The 17,374-nt window shown below is 46.5% G+C and overlaps 1 protein-coding gene across 1 annotated transcript in view; it reads right to left on the bottom strand.

The window, feature by feature from the left end:
* Nucleotides 1-17,374, bottom strand: part of Cep112 (centrosomal protein 112) — a 384,852-nt gene that overhangs the window by 4,097 nt on the left and 363,381 nt on the right. Inside the window, 1 exon segment of the mRNA XM_021227128.2 lies at nt 473-574. Within this exon segment, the coding sequence (XP_021082787.1) occupies nt 473-574 (102 nt within the window).

Raw genomic sequence — 17,374 nt, 5'->3', positions numbered from 1 at the left:
ATTTTGTGATTCTTCTGCCTCAGTTTCCCAAGTGTTCATCTCTTACCTTATGTTTTAGGAACTACTTCAATAAGAAACATCAAACCTAATTATTCGAATATCTTAACATTATTTTGTCTTGGGCTTAAAACATATACCTTTGAAAACCATGTAAAATATACCAGAAAAAATGCTTCCAAATGAAAGATGCTTTTGTTCCTCCATGCTTCAGTACAGCAAGGAACCAGCAATGTGTTGCAGAATGGGATTGTGGACCCCGATCCAGGAAGAAGGGGTAGAGCTGCACTGGACTGGAAAGAATCAAAGCTGCCATGACTGACCCAGTTTCAGGGGACTAACCCAGCTCAAGCTGGTGATGGGTAAGTGTGGGGCTCAGAGATTTCTGGAGCAAGGCAGAGTCAGGCTATTTCCAAGCTTCTTTCAGAATGCATGCCCACCTACATCTCAGAGCATCCTCAGCTCTAGGAGTTACCTGTGACTTTAGGGAGGAAATGGTGTCTTCAAGTTCTTGTCTTAGAGATGCTGGCATTAACCCTTTGAATTTTGTTTCATATTCTTGTCGTATGTACGTTATCTAAAATGAAAAGCAAAATACCTTTTATACCCCAGACATGTGTTTTAGATTTAAGAAATCTTAGAAAAATATCTATTCACCCTCAAACAGTTTTCTATATTTATTGTCAGAAAGCATGCAACAAATGACATAAACGTGTATTCACTGATAAGTTATTCAGCCTGAGAACGTGATTCTGGCATAGGAGTTCCCTGGAATAACACTCTCTTTTCAACCCCCGTTTGCCGGGACTGGAGAGATGACTCAGCTTGCTGCTCTTGCTTTGGACCAGAATTCAGTTCCCAGCACTGATATGACGACTCACAACTGTCTACAGCTCCAGTTTCAGAGGATCTGATGTCCTCTTCTGGCCTCCACAGACACTAGGTACACACACGGTGCAATACATAACATGAAGACAAAACACTCATACAGTAAAAAAAAAAAAAAAAAAAAAAAAGTAAATACGCCTTAAACAAAGAAAATCCCTGTTAACAAAACTTCCAGTATCTTAGTAAGTAAGTATGATTCCTTCATCCCTGCTTACAGGGTAGGCCACTGTGTCAACCCCCAGGCCTTTCTGCATCAGGATGAAGATCATGACAGGGACAGATTATGGCTGGGGACACCTCATAGCGTGCCTTGGTTTGATCGACACTCTTGCCGATTACTGGAGTGCTTGGTAGGGTTCATGTGGTGATGAGGATGCTGGGTGATCTGCACAGCTGTGTCCCCAGCCTCCAACATGGGTGGACAGGTGGTGTGTGCTATCATGGGGCATTTTGGTGGCTGTATCTATCTCTAAGATCTGAAGGGTAAGTAAAGGTAGTGGAAGTGACACCTTTGGAAAACTTGCATGGATCCCACATGAATGTGCTTGTGCAAATAGCAGTGGCTCTCTACAGATATGTTCCTTGTAAGGCTACCATTATGTAGTCTAATCCTTTGAAGCTGTTCTCTGATAATCCGGTACAGCAAAGGTGCACCCTGGAGAGGTGCTCCTGGTTCAGCCACCACAGGACCACAGGGTGATGCCCTTGAAAGAGTAAGAACTATTGGGGGTCACTATCTTGGAGGAGGCTACTGCTTGTCTGGCTTATTGTCACTGGACTTGCGCAGAGATTGCAGGTAGGCAGTGCCTTCGGTATCCTTTCCCCTGGCAGGGCAGTGGCCTTTCCACTAAGATTTCATACAGCCTCCTATTTTGCACACCACCCTTCCACCCGGTCTGTGTCTTCTTCCAGCTGTTTGTAGCCTACCCCTTCTCTAGAACAGCTAAGCTGTATGGACATGTACCTCCTCCACCTCTGACCCAGAAGGTGTGTTCTAGTTTCATTTCTGTTGCTGCAATAACATGTCTAAATTCACAAACAACAAAATAAAACCAACCCCCCCAATAACAACTTAGGGTAGAAAGAGTTTATCTTAGCTTACAATTTGATGAAAAGGCAAAACCAGCACATGTAACTTTACCGTAATATATTAGTATTTAGCTATATAGTGTGGGTTAGTGGAATGGCTCAGTGTGTGAAGGGTAAAGGTGTTTGCCACCAAGTCTGATGACCCGAGTCGATCCCTACGACCTCATATAGAAGAGAGGACAGACTTCTGGCAAATTGTCCCCAATCTCCACATGTGTGCTGTAGTGGGTCCTGCCTTGCCCCCCATAAATAAAAAATTAACTATGATTAAAATCATTAGTATATAGTATCCGATTATACCAATGAGTAAATTAGCTAAACACCAAAGCATTTGAAGGCTGTTCTGGGAATTTCCAGGGCTGTCAGGCTCATTCCCATCTTAGCCTCCACGTCCATCAGTTTCAACAAGCACCAAGTATAATCATCTGTTCTCCCACATTCCTCAACCTAAACCAATTTAGTAAGAGTCTAGCTTCCCTCGGTTCATTGGAACTGTTCATCTTTCCACTTTCCTTCATCTGATTTCCTCTATCAAGTTCCATTCAGGAACCCAGAGCATCATAGCAATAGCATTTTGTAAGGGAAGCTGAGTAGAAGTGGGGGTACATAACATGGTTAACACCTGACCCTGCTGTACCAGCCTGGTCCTCCTGCAAAGGCATGACTCCAGCCAGCATTTGTTTTTATAAAGAGACTATCCCTGACTAGAGTTTACTGTTACACTGAAGCTCAGCTAGGAGGAAAGGGGCGAGACAGGAATTCCACTGACAGTGTCCTTTAATCTCTGTCACCACTGGTACCATCTTAGTGTGGAACGGACTCGCCTATCACTGCAGTATTTGAACGGACTCGCCTATCACTGCAGTATTTGAACGGACTCGCCTACCACTGCAGTATTTGAACGGACTCGCCTATCACTGCAGTATTTGAATGGACTCGCCTATCACTGCAGTATTTGAACGGACTCGCCTATCACTGCAGTATTTGAACGGACTCGCCTACCACTGCAGTATTTGAACGGACTCGCCTATCACTGCAGTATTTGAATGGACTCGCCTATCACTGCAGTATTTGAACGGACTCGCCTATCACTGCAGTATTTGAACGGACTCGCCTACCACTGCAGTATTTGAACGGACTCGCCTATCACTGCAGTATTTGAACGGACTCGCCTATCACTGCAGTATTTGAACGGACTCGCCTATCACTGCAGTATTTGAACGGACTCGCCTATCACTGCAGTATTTGAACGGACTCGCCTATCACTGCAGTATTTGAACGGACTCGCCTACCACTGCAGTATTTGAACGGACTCGCCTACCACTGCAGTATTTGAACGGACTCGCCTACCACTGCAGTATTTGAACGGACTCGCCTACCACTGCAGTATTTGAACGGACTCGCCTACCACTGCAGTATTTGAACGGACTCGCCTACCACTGCAGTATTGGAACGGACTCGCCTATCACTGCAGTATTGGAACGGACTCGCCTATCACTGCAGTATTGGAACGGACTCGCCTACCACTGCAGTATTGGAACGGACTCGCCTACCACTGCAGTATTGGAACGGACTCGCCTATCACTGCAGTATTTGAACGGACTCGCCTATCACTGCAGTATTTGAACGGACTCGCCTACCACTGCAGTATTTGAACGGACTCGCCTACCACTGCAGTATTGGAACGGACTCGCCTACCACTGCAGTATTTGAACGGACTCGCCTACCACTGCAGTATTTGAACGGACTCGCCTACCACTGCAGTATTTGAACGGACTCGCCTACCACTGCAGTATTTGAACGGACTCGCCTACCACTGCAGTATTTGAACGGACTCGCCTATCACTGCAGTATTTGAACGGACTCGCCTACCACTGCAGTATTTGAACGGACTCGCCTACCACTGCAGTATTTGAACGGACTCGCCTATCACTGCAGTATTTGAACGGACTCGCCTACCACTGCAGTATTTGAACGGACTCGCCTACCACTGCAGTATTTGAACGGACTCGCCTACCACTGCAGTATTTGAACGGACTCGCCTATCACTGCAGTATTTGAACGGACTCGCCTACCACTGCAGTATTTGAACGGACTCGCCTATCACTGCAGTATTTGAACGGACTCGCCTATCACTGCAGTATTTGAACGGACTCGCCTGTCACTGCAGTATTTGAACGGACTCGCCTACCACTGCAGTATTTGAACGGACTCGCCTATCACTGCAGTATTTGAACGGACTCGCCTATCACTGCAGTATTTGAACGGACTTCGCCTACCACTGCAGTATTTGAACGGACTCGCCTATCACTGCAGTATTTGAACGGACTCGCCTACCACTGCAGTATTTGAACGGACTCGCCTACCACTGCAGTATTTGAACGGACTCGCCTACCACTGCAGTATTTGAACGGACTCGCCTATCACTGCAGTATTTGAACGGACTCGCCTACCACTGCAGTATTTGAACGGACTCGCCTATCACTGCAGTATTTGAACGGACTCGCCTACCACTGCAGTATTTGAACGGACTCGCCTACCACTGCAGTATTTGAACGGACTCGCCTACCACTGCAGTATTTGAACGGACTCGCCTACCACTGCAGTATTTGAACGGACTCGCCTACCACTGCAGTATTTGAACGGACTCGCCTATCACTGCAGTATTTGAACGGACTCGCCTACCACTGCAGTATTTGAACGGACTCGCCTACCACTGCAGTATTTGAACGGACTCGCCTACCACTGCAGTATTTGAACGGACTCGCCTGTCACTGCAGTATTTGAACGGACTCGCCTACCACTGCAGTATTTGAACGGACTCGCCTGTCACTGCAGTATTTGAACGGACTCGCCTATCACTGCAGTATTTGAACGGACTTCGCCTGTCACTGCAGTATTTGAACGGACTCGCCTACCACTGCAGTATTTGAACGGACTCGCCTATCACTGCAGTATTTGAACGGACTCGCCTATCACTGCAGTATTTGAACGGACTCGCCTATCACTGCAGTATTTGAACGGACTCGCCTATCACTGCAGTATTTGAACGGACTCGCCTGTCACTGCAGTATTTGAACGGACTCGCCTATCACTGCAGTATTGGAACGGACTCGCCTGTCACTGCAGTATTTGAACGGACTCGCCTATCACTGCAGTATTTGAACGGACTCGCCTGTCACTGCAGTATTTGAACGGACTCGCCTATCACTGCAGTATTTGAACGGACTCGCCTATCACTGCAGTATTTGAACGGACTCGCCTATCACTGCAGTATTTGGCTTTGTTATCAAGAAGGCCTTGTGCCTGTGGCCCATCCTCCCACTGGACCCGAGCCTGGCTTCTGAGCACATGTTCCCCTTGCTTTCTTTCAGTCGCAGGGGCTCTGTCGTCCCCCCCCAGGGCCCTTAGGATTCTTCTTCCCTTCTTCTTCCTCTTATTTTCTATCTTCGATGTTTACATTTTTAAAAAATTAACTGGCACAAGCATCTGCTTGCGTACAGGTGCCACGACACACACGTGGAGTTCAGAGGACAACTCCCAGGAGTTCGTTCTTTTCACCTTGTTGAGGCAGTCTACACTGCTGTTTCGCTGCTGTGCTGTGTACCCCAGGCTAGCTGGTCTGTGAGCTTCTGGGAGATTCTATCTGTCTCCCATCTCAAGTAGGATTGTTGTGATTACAGATGGGCTCCGCTGCAGTAGGCCTTTTTTTTTTTTTAAACTATGAGTACTAGGGATTGAACTCTGGTCACCAGGCTTGTGTCACTAGTACTTTTTGTCTCCTCCCCCCCCCCCAAGAACTGAAGACAGAAGCCCGAGCGCTAGACCATTGAGCTAAACCCCCAACCCCAGTCACATCATCCATTGCTAGTACTTTTACCCACTGAGCCATGTCTGTGGCTCTGGATTCTTTCTTACCTGGTGGGATTTTACCACTGCATCCATTTACACCTCTGGATCCTAAGGGTTTCTGTTCTAGGCTAATGACAGGGAAGCTTGTCATGGGGTCTGGAAGTCCAAGATGAGAGGCTGCATGGCCCAGTGTCTGGTGAGGTTCCCCCAGTGACATCCCTGCATGTCTTTCCTTGCTGTGTGCACACAGACAGTGAGCTCTGGTCTCTCCCTCTTTTTATAACACAGGCCTTCACCCTGACTTAATTAGCTCCCAAAGGTCCCATCTACAAATTCCCTGGGGTCTATGGGCTCACCACATGAGCTGGGGTATGTGTAAGCTGGCGTTCAGTCCATATGGACAGGCTGTCTCTGGTCTCTGTCTATAAGTTGGGTCTACCAAGTGGGAAACCATTATTCTATGTCTAGTGTCTGAATTTAAGGGAAGGACGTCAGCTTAAAACTCGATCTCTTGATTTCTACCAACTAGAAACACAGGAAAAGGGAGATGAACTGATGCCTCTGTCCACTGTGGGATGATTTACCCAAAACATGTCCTCCTAACTCTTGGCTTACCAGAAGCCTGGAAAGCAAATGGAGTGTGGATCGTAGTGAGTAGAAGGAATGGAGGAGAAGAGGAGGAGATTGGGTTCACGGTATGTCCTGTTCTTTTGAAGGGAGGGGCACAGGTGAGCACACAGGTGGGTGGGAACACGGGTGAGCACTGTGGTGGGTGGGAGCACGGTGTGCACTGTGGCGGGTGGGAGCACGGTGTGCACTGTGGCGGGTGGGAGCACGGTGAGCACTGTGGCGAGTGGGAGCACGGTGAGCACTGTGAACACTGGTGGGTGGGAGCACGGTGTGCACTGTGGCGGGTGGGAGCACAGTGAGCACTGTGGCGGGTGGGAGCACGGTGTGCACTGTGGCGGGTGGGAGCACGGTGTGCACTGTGGCGGGTGGGAGCACGGTGAGCACTGTGGCGGGTGGGAGCACGGTGAGCACTGTGGCGGGTGGGAGCACGGTGAGCATTGTGGTGGGTGGGAGCACGGTGAGCATTGTGGTGGGTGGGAGCACGGTGAGCACTGTGAATACTGGTGGGTGGGAGCACGGTGCGCACTGTGGCGGGTGGGAGCACGGTGAGCACTGTGGCGGGTGGGAGCACGGTGAGCACTGTGGCGGGTGGGCTTCTCAAGGGTTTGAAGGACACGTTAGAGGACATAGGCAGGAACAGGACACAGGAAGGGAGATTAGCTAGCTACTATTGGGGATAACATAAACAGAAATGCAGAGGGCTTTGTCTTTGTATAGCAAAAAAGTTTCTGCACTGGCACTTTAGAGGAGTGAAGTTTAGAACTTACATGCCTGACTTTCTTGTTTGAAGAATAAAAATGAAAGAAACAGTGGTAAAAGATGATGCAAAAAAAATCTGCAGTGCAGCTGAGAAAATGCACTGCCTTATAAAAAATGTCATCATTATCGGGGTTAAGGTGCTCTGTGTTGCCACAGCAACTGCCAAGGAAGACCCATTTTAGGAAGGTTGCTCAGTCTGCAGCACAGCCTGTATGGTTTGAATCTCAAATATAAAGTGAGAATGTAAAGCAGCCATGATTTTCTTAATAACCTTTAAATACTCATCCCCTGCTTTCTTCAGTATAGTCTTCTCATGGCTCTTTGTTTGAAGGATGTCTCCCAGTCTAAGAGTGCAGCTTGCTGGAAGCCCTCTGCCTGTGCAGATGGACCAGTTTCCGGCAGGAGGGAAGGAAGTGGTACCTGGGTGGGCCAGACTCACCCCACCCAGGCAAGTGGGTGGATGTATATCTATGCATTCCTAACATCTATTGTTTAAAAGGTGGCATGGATGAGTTTTGGGAAATGGTGACTTTTTTCAGTGTTCTGGTCCTGTGGAGAGAAGAGTGGCTTGAAAGTGACAAACCCATTTGGACCCAGTGCTCTGATTACTGTTAGATACTCTTAAGTTCAGCTTTGGGGGATCAAATAATCCTCCAACATTAAACAGAAAGGAGAGGTCTGCTAAGACTATTTAGAATGCTAACACACTTAGGAAGAATGGGAAACTGGCAAAATATTCAAAGAGAAAGTGACTAATAACTGCCCAAGTCTGTTCACGAACTAAAGACTCAAATACATAATAAGCACTGACATTGTAATGGGAAATGTAACACATGAATACTAAACTCCGGGGCATTTGCATATAGGCTGCACACTTTGCTTCCTGATGGAGACAGGAAGGCTTAGTGGCATCACCGAGTGCTTGTATGTAGGTGTGTCATCTATCAGGAGGTGCTTTCAGCATCTCCCCTGGTAGACGATATGGATACCATGTCACCACACACTTACTCATCAATCCTCTGGTAACTGGGATTCATCTTTCCTCTTCTCCATCCACTTAAGGTGGGGGTGAAGAGTGTGACAGGACCTAAGTCAATCATGATGACACCAATGACTGACTAAGGCCTGAGCGCAGGACCCAAGTCCAGGCATCCAAATGCAGGAGCATCACCAGACATCTGCTCTTCGGTTTCATCCACTGGGCTTTTCCCCAGGGGGTGCTGTTAATGCTATGGCTGTCTTGCCACAGGGGAGTGAAAACAGAAACTCAGTGAAGCCACTTCAGGGTAAGAAGAGCTAAGATCCAGAGAGAGACGGGGTCCTTAACAGACTGTTCCCAAAGTTTGAGATTTTCTAGTTTTGTCAGCTGTGATCATAACAGTCTAGATCAAATCAATGCAGGACAAGCAAAATCTTAACTTGCATTCATGTGTGCTACATCCATTAGACCAAAGGCCTATGAACCTCAGGGGGGCAGGTTCACCAGCGTGGCAGTGCACGCCTGTAGTTCCAGCCTGGAGATGCTGAGACAGGATCATCAAGACCTGGAGATCAGCCTGGCCTCTATACAGAGACCCTGTCTTAACAAATACATAAAAATAAAAAACTTCAAACTAGCGCCTCCAAACTGAGACCCAAACAAAACCTTAATCTGCAGACCACGATGGCTACCTGCCAGATTTGTAAATAAAGTTTTACTGGGACACAGGCTATTTCTGAGGGACCATGGTAGAATTTAATAGTCACGGCAGGGTCTCTATGGTTCCTAAGTACTAAAATATTTGCAGCTCGGCTCTTTATCCAAAGTTGGCTACTCCCTGAACTGTATGAACTGTTAGTGACATAGGGTAGCGCTGTGTTAATTTTGCTGATGGCTGAAGCCCTAAGGCTTAGCATGGTGCCTGGCATATGGTGGAAACTCAATAAATATTTGCTGCTTAATGAATCCAAACCTCAGTTCTCACAACTGCTGGTGTTAAGTCGGTCTTTATCTTTAAAATGACAGGATCCTCAGAAGGTCTAGAGTAAATTAATCACAAAAGCTTTCCCTAAACACAAAGAGCAGATTCTTTCATCACGGAATTGCAGGTCTTAATCAGCACAGTGGCTATTAATAAGTAGGGCAGTTTCAAAGCTGAGAAAGTTGGAGGCAAACACCCAGGCCTGCAGAGCTGCTGAGATCAAAAGGGATCTTGGAGATTCACGGGAAGGCGGGAGTTAGTTTCATCCACAAGGCTTCCTCCTACAGGGCCTTGCCTTCCCTGCTTTCAGACTTTCTACATTAGTGCGCTAGGAAATGACCCAGGCCTCTTTCTTCTGTAACACAATGCCAGACCTTCTCTGCCTAGGGTTCTCCCCTTCTGTTCCCGTTTCTCACGCTTCCCTTACTAATAATATCAGTCCCAATGCTTCCGCTTTCCTTAGGTGGACACATACTGTGAGCACCTTTCTCCCTCCATGCAAGGCTGGCTTGGATCTCAGGAGCCCAGGCTCTGCAAGGCAGTTCCATCTGCAGAGGGAAGGAGGAGGCGTGGAGGCTGGGAGGTACACAAGGAAGGGCTTGTGCATCTGCAGAGTTGAGCCAAGCGAGCTGGAGGGCAGTGATCTCTGGTTTAGAAGGCACAGCTCAGAAAGGGCTTGGGGACAATAAACTTTGGAGGAGGCACAGGGTGACTGTTACGTCTGTTTTCAGGGTGTGAACTTCTGTGAGAGTGCCAGTCTTAATTTGGTAGAGACTAGACTCCTGTAAAAGCAGTTTCTATGCCTAAGCCCCAAAGCAAACGAAGGGGTAGAGGGAGGAAGGCTTCTCAAATTCGTAACTGACTTTTAGCAAAAGACTTGTGGTCTGGGGCTGGTATCCAGTGAGGCTGAGGGCTGTGCAGTCCTATTGATTCTTGGACACTGAAGTAAGGCCAGAGCATTTGACACACGGTAAATGAGCAAGAAGACAAATGGCTGAACAAAATTATGTTTGACTATGTATGTGGGACCTTGAAGTTGTGACGGGCAGTAAGGGTCATGCCAACAGGGTTAGGCTTAACGAGACAGGAAAAAGTTCAGCAAGTGAAGGAAAACTCACATTTACAGGTATCTGACACAAGCTAGACTATTTAGCACCCGGCATATACTCTTTTACACATTATAAAAAAAAAACCCAAAAACATTTTTAAATCTTTGCATAAAATTGGAAAGATAAGATGCTATCCCAGCCACCAAGGGAAAAGCTCATCCGGAGTAACTAACCTTGAGAGGCAGGAAAGAAACTGGACTTCCACCCCCACAGTGTCCCTCCTGTAGGACTCCAACCCCACAGTGTCCCTCCTGTAGGACTCCAACCCCACAGTGTCCCTCCTGTAGGACATCTAACCCCACAGTGTCCCTCCTGTAGGACATCTAACCCCACAGTGTCCCTCCTGTAGGACTTCAACCCCACAGTGTCCCTCCTATAGGACTTCAACCCCACAGTGTCCCTCCTGTAGAACATCTAACCCACAGTGTCCCTCCTGTAGGACTCCAACCCACAGTGTCCCTCCTGTAGGACATCTAACCCCACAGTGTCCCTCCTGTAGGACATCTAACCCCACAGTGTCCCTCCTGTAGGACTTCAACCCCACAGTGTCCCTCCTGTAGGACATCTAACCCACAGTGTCCCTCCTGTAGGACTTCTGACCCCACAGTGTCCCTCCTGTAGGACTTCTGACCCCACAGTGTCCCTCCTACAACTGGGTAGGGGAAGAGAAGAGAGGATGCAGCTAGAAATATGGTGAAGATATCTCCCAAGAGGGCTAGCCTGGGATCCCAGGGATAGCTGCTACAGTCACATAAGAAGGCGAGGAGCTCCCCCAAAATGTCACCTCTGAGGTCACAGACTAGAAGCCAACAGCTGGCTTTGAGAACAGCAGCAAGAGGAGAGTGAAAGAGGGGCTTACATCTCAGCCAGTGCCTAGACAGCACCAACTATAGGACAGGGTGATGGACAGGGAGTTGGGCTGGAAGCAGGTAGAAGAAATGATGCCTTGCTTCATGTGATGTGCCAGAGAGATGTTCACGAGGAAGTAGGTGAGCGTAGGTCATGGGGGAAAGCCAGAAGGGAAGATCTAACAATTGCAAGCTAGAAAAGGAAGTTAAAGCTTTGAGAATGGAAGAGCTCCCTAATGGGCAAGTACTACACAGGGCTCCCCAGAGACTTCCACATTTAGAATGGAGAAGAAAGTGCGACCAAAAAGAGATCAGGAATGACTAGAGAGGGGAGACCGGTCTGTATGTCTACAGTGAGGTCTAGCTTGGAGTCTCATGAAAGAGAAGAGTAGCAGGCGGTGGATACAGTTGAAAGATCAAAGAGAAGAAGCAAAACAAAACAACCCCAAATGAACAAACAAACAAACAAACCGAAACCCCAGGTGATTGCCTATTCCATGCCTTGAATGTCATCCTGCAGAAGAAGCAGAGTGACCTGGGGCATACAGCTCACAGGTGATCTTGGTGAGCAGTTGTGCTAGAGCAAAGGGATGGGGTCAGTCTTGATAAACAGAGTATTTCCTGTTTTGGAGCAAAACTTACAATAAAAGGTCCATGTCCAAATGCTAGTCAACATTCCTCCAAAATATGATTTAGTCAGAGATTTCTGACCTGGTTTAAAGGCATTTTTTTCAAAAGAGGCAAACTATGACTGCTCTTTCTTTTCTGCATATTTAAACTCTTGACAGTTATAAATAAGTTAAACCTCTCCCTCAAAGTACCAATTATCTCCTTATGTTTGAGAAGGCATGTCTTGCCAGATATGGTATCCTATACAAAACACAAAACAGGAATACAAAGGCAGCCACTGTCTCACTGATGCACCCAGGGCTTACTTAGGCAGCTCCAATTAACACTAATGAGGATTTTGTGCAAGAATCCCCTTACCTCCTGACTAAATGGAACAGAGACCCCACAACCTCACAGCAGAAAACTTCAAAATACCATTGTAAACACTCACGGACTAAATGCATGGGTATTCGCCTTTGCACAACAGAGGAAGAGGATTTCCCTTCAATTAAAACTTTGGGAGCACATTTTCAAAAGGTTTCATTTAGGCATCTTGAAACAGGCACGATCAGGAACTCCTAAGAGGGATAATGCAAGCCCCCAAGAGGTGATACTCGCTCTGGACACGGAAGAATGAATAGACCTTCCAGATGGATAAGGTCACGGGTGAAACTGCTGGTGGAGGGACGAGCAGGAAGTGTGGAGGTAGCAGGGCACAAATCCCAGGAACTTAACTTGCTGGGGTGGCTGGAGGTAGGAGCGGCCAGGTGGGAATGGTGGAGTTAGGATTTTGAGGCTCACGACCAGGCCTTTGACCTTGTTCTGATAAAATGGACGAACTCATTATTTCTGCCTGGGGATGAACATATGCTGATCTCCAATACAGGGACAGAAACCTTATCCTGCTTTTTCTCCTTCAACTGATCTGTCTGATGTAGACCAGGTCACCTTGTCCTTCACACCAAAGTAAAAACACTGCTGTGTTTTCTTCTATCTCCAGATTAAAGGTGACTTCCTTGTACACATCAGCTAGGATTTGTCGCCATGACCTGCACATACCTTTCCAGCCTCATGTTCAAGCAATGATGCTTCCCTACGCAAGTCTTGTGCTATGTTCTTGAGCCTTTCCAAGGACTATTCTGTGTCCTCTATGCCTTTCCTCCCTCTCAAGTAGCTGGAGAACTCTCCATGCTCATGTAGTGGATCCCCTGCTATGAGGCCTTGGCGTTTGGAGCATCTCACAGCTCTCACGAGTATAATGAAGATGACTGGCATGCGTTGTTTTCTAAGTCCTAGACATACTGCATTCCCATGGAGACATTATACCTCATGGAATCTTCCTGAAAACTCCCAAGGATACACTGACAGCTATTTATCAAGTAAGAAACAGGCTTGCAGAAGCTACTGCTTCATCCAAAGTCAGACAGACACCGAGTACCTGAGCTGGGAATAACTAGGTCTTCTCTACCCTAAAGCCCCTGCTTTTACTTCATTGTCACATAATATTGTAATGATTGATTTGCATACTCCTTTCTTCTACTAGAAATGTGAGCTCCCTAAGGGCAAGTTCTCTGTTTAACTGGAGATCAATGGTATTTAAGAAGTAAATAAGATTAAATCATTATCTCTTTGAAGTTTGAAAGAATTATATGGATTGTTTTCGCCAGCACAGAGGCATTTTTACCTTCTATAGGCTGGAGTGTGTATGAAGTAGAACACCCCCCAGCATCTGGCCCCTGAACCCCTGCTCTAGGTGAGATGGGATCTCTTTTAAAAGAGGGTGATGTTTATATTTTCACAAATTAGACCAACTGTTAATGAATACTAACTTGGCTTGGTTGACTTAGATTGGGACTATGATTTACAGTATAAACAGGTACTAGGAACGTTTTATTTTTGGAGGCAGGGTTTCTTTGTACAGCCCTGGCTGTCCTGGAACTTACTCTGTAGATCAGGCTGGCCTCAAACGCAGAGAGCTGCCTGCCTCTGCCTCCTGAATGCTGGGATTAAAGGCACACACCACCCCAGCCCAGCCAGGAACTTACTTTTAAAAAGGTAAATGAAGCCCGGCGTTGGTGGCACACGCCTTTAATCCCGGCACTCGGGAGGCAGAGGCAGGTGGATCTTTGTGAGTTCAAGACCAGCCTGGTCTACAGAGCGAGTTCCAGGACAGCCTCCAAAGCCACAGAGAAACCCTGTCTCGAAAAACCAAAACCAAAAAAAATAAAAAATAAAAAATAAAAAATAAAAAATAAAAAGGTAAATGAGAACTGGGAGTGGTGGCTCACCCCTGTAATCCCAGTACCGGAAAGCTGGGTCAGAGTATCATGAGTTTGAGGTCATTCAGGGCTACACAGTGAGTTCTAGGCTAGCTTGTGCTACAGAGTGGAAACTGCCTCAAGAAGCCAAAAATGAACATAAAATGTAATGACAAACATATTGCTTTTGCTATTAGACAAATCCAGTGGAGCCTGAAGAGATTACCCCGGGAGAGGGGTACTCTTCGATTACACTGAGTGACAGGCTTCACCGGCTAAGCTTTTTTCCATGATCATTTCTACTAGTGAGCTCTTTCAGGAATGTCTCTGCATTCTTTCTAAAAGCGTTGCCCAGATATTTTAAAAACACATCAAACTAACAAAGGTCAAACAAAGAGCAGGCATATTTTGCTCTTTCAGTTGAGGGCATTTCTTTAATATTAAAGATGTAGTGAAATCTAGAAACATATTTTAATGATGTCTCAATCATGACACAGAGATGACAAAGCAAAGCTCTGGAGGATGAGTGGAGGCGAGGGCCTTGGAAGCCTCACTGGGACAATTTTTTTTCTTGACTTCAATGGCACAAAAGATTCACTATTGAAAACTAGAGGAAGAAAGTTCTAAATATTGCCACTTTGCATGTTTGTCAGCCTGTGAGCTGCAGTATGGGAACTGTGACTCTGGACGCCAGAGTGATTTCATTCTTTCTCCTTATCTTGCACATGTATTTCAAACCAACATTGGCAGCAGAAACTCTAAGATGTGGCAGACAGGGGTAGCATTTTATCTGGTATTATACTAACTTTCCCCTACATCAGCTTTGAGAAAACTGTTTTTTCCCCCTCCTTCTTTCTTTTGATGAGATGAAATCAATTTTGTTTCCACCTATCCTGAAGAACAATTTTAAGAAAGCTAAGACAGGTGAGCTGTATCAAAAGTGGCTTATGTAATGTTTGTCATGTCCAGTGATCTTGGAAAAATGAATGGTAGTACTGTGAACTTAATTTAATCTGTACTTTAAATGCCCCTTAAGGCAAAGTAAATGTTTGAAGGATTTGTAATTTTTCAGGCTTGTCTGAGGTTTTTTATTTAGTCTATACATGGGATAGCTTGAGTCAGTTTGTGGATCACATATGATAGCTGTATGAAGTGAGGGAGGGGCATGAGGTGGTCAGGGCTGCTGGACCAGGATCAGGTGGGAAATATGGCAGGGTGGGATGAGTTGGCTGGTGTCAGGCATGGAGGCCTGTTAAAACATCTCTGGGCTTTGTATTTCAGTCCAGTGGGATTATAGAGATGGGTGGGTGGTCAGTTGAGAAATGGCTAGGATGGTGGAGTTGGACAGAGGAGGCCCCACCCAATGGTCCTGGAACTGAATGCTGCATTTCATGACAGTGTGTCCTTCTTTATCTTCCTGATAATGCTAAACTGGTTGAGGAAAACTGACATGGTTGATGCAGAAAACATCAGGGGAACATTAGATCTTGACTTGAAGGAATCCACAATCACTTTACGCCCAGCTCTGGGGAAATACGGTAAGCAGAATGGAAACTTGGATGAAGAAATTGGTCTTTGGATCAAGAGTTGCTTGGAAAGTCTGCAGGAAGTGATGGCTCTTGAGGTGTGCTCCCAAAACTGCATTTCTGGGTGAAGGAACAGGTGTGAACTAAAGCACAGTGCTTGTGGCTGACACAGGACCCCAGAGCCCTCTCAGGGATGTCAGATGAAAAGAACACTGAAGATTTGGCAAACAACTCAGATGAACAAGTTGGATGGTTGCTTTAGAGCAGGAGTGACAGGATGACAGGTGATTTAGGACGTCTCTCAGACAGCAGAGGCAGCGGGAAAGGTACCATTTCATTGAACTAAAGGGTTAGGGATCACAGAGGGCAGAGGGTTTTGTTTTGTTTTTCTTTTTTGGTGGGGTGGGGACACAAAACTGTTAAGTCCACACTATTCCCTTAACCTTACTGACTTACATGTACAGGCTATAGACATTTTCAGCTCCCTCATCTTCCAGCCCTACCAAGCTACTGAGATGATGTACCTCCATTAATAACCTCCATCCTGCTGCAGGGGCTCTCATGATTGGAGACTGGGTATTGTGGTCATCTAAGGACTAACATGTTACCATGCTACCTTAGCGAAGCTCCCATGACTGGACTTTTGCCTGCCCTCTTACTGTGAGGGTCAGAGCACAGGGCCAGGAAACTATGAGCCTAGGGCATCTGTAGCTTTTGTGGAGGGGGAACTTTCTCCCTTCACTGATACGACCCTAGGAAAATAGGCACTGGAAATGAGAGTCACCTTACAGCCTTGACAGAGATGGTTTATAGAGAGAGAAAGAGAGAAAGAAAGAAAGAAAGAAAGAAAGAAAGAAAGAGGGAGGGAGGGAGGGAGGGAGGGAGGAAAAAAGAAGCAATAAAACTAAGAAATGGGGAAAAACTGGCTCTTAGTCACAGGATTTGAACTACTGCCTCAGGTTTCCCTTGAAGCCAATAGGACTTCTCAGTTACATGAGTCAAATATTTTATATTGTTTAAACCAGTTTGGATTTCAAGCAGTTATTTCTAATAAGCTGTCTGACTGGGGCTGAGGTTCCCTGCCAAGAGCCTAGACTTCTGTATCCTCTGCTGACCCAACCAACCCTTTAGTGAGGCAGTGAGAGCCTCTCAGTGACTGCTACACCCTAATGGCTGAACCTCCAAACCAACATCTTCATCTTCAACTGCCTTGCCTCTCTCAAGGGTCGCTCTGCCACTCAAGGCCTCTCGGAGTTTGGAACTAACAGCTAGGCTTCCTGCTAGGGACTCTGGCTGCCTTCATCTAGGCTCTATACACTAAAGTCTTCTTGTCCAATTCCAACTCTGTGTATGCTGTCACTTGCTTTCTGTAGAAATAAAAAATAAAAAAAAACAGCACACACGGATAGGGGCAGCAGAAAAATCAGGACTTAAGGTCAATGGCGCTTGTCTACGCAGGGGTATGCACAGATATCTTGCAGGACACCTATGTATCTGACAAGCCAATACTGCTAGTAACTGATTTGCTAATGACAAGCCAATAAATTTGATTTGCTAATGACTGGTACCATTTAGGGCCCAGTCATTTCTATACCTGAAGCTTGTGGAAGCACCCAGGGAACACCACAGAAAAGAGGTGGGTGCAAAGATGAGGGGTCAGCTGTTTTCTGTGTCTTAACCAGTGCAAGCCGTCAAAGCATTCATTGTGGGAAGAAGGGATAAATCAATACAATTAGCAAATGGAAGTGATTAAAGGGCAGGACCACTTTAAAGCAAGAGTTGCTCAATCTCCCGAAAACCAAACCAAACTGCTTTGCAAAAGAAATTCTAATAGTTTGCTTTTGTTTT

The sequence above is a fragment of the Mesocricetus auratus genome, unplaced genomic scaffold (assembly GCF_017639785.1).
Source record: "Mesocricetus auratus isolate SY011 unplaced genomic scaffold, BCM_Maur_2.0 Super-Scaffold_100007, whole genome shotgun sequence".
Classification (NCBI taxonomy): domain Eukaryota; kingdom Metazoa; phylum Chordata; class Mammalia; order Rodentia; family Cricetidae; genus Mesocricetus; species Mesocricetus auratus.
Note: the sequence above shows the minus strand (reverse complement) of the source record. Positions and strands in the feature narration are given on the sequence as shown.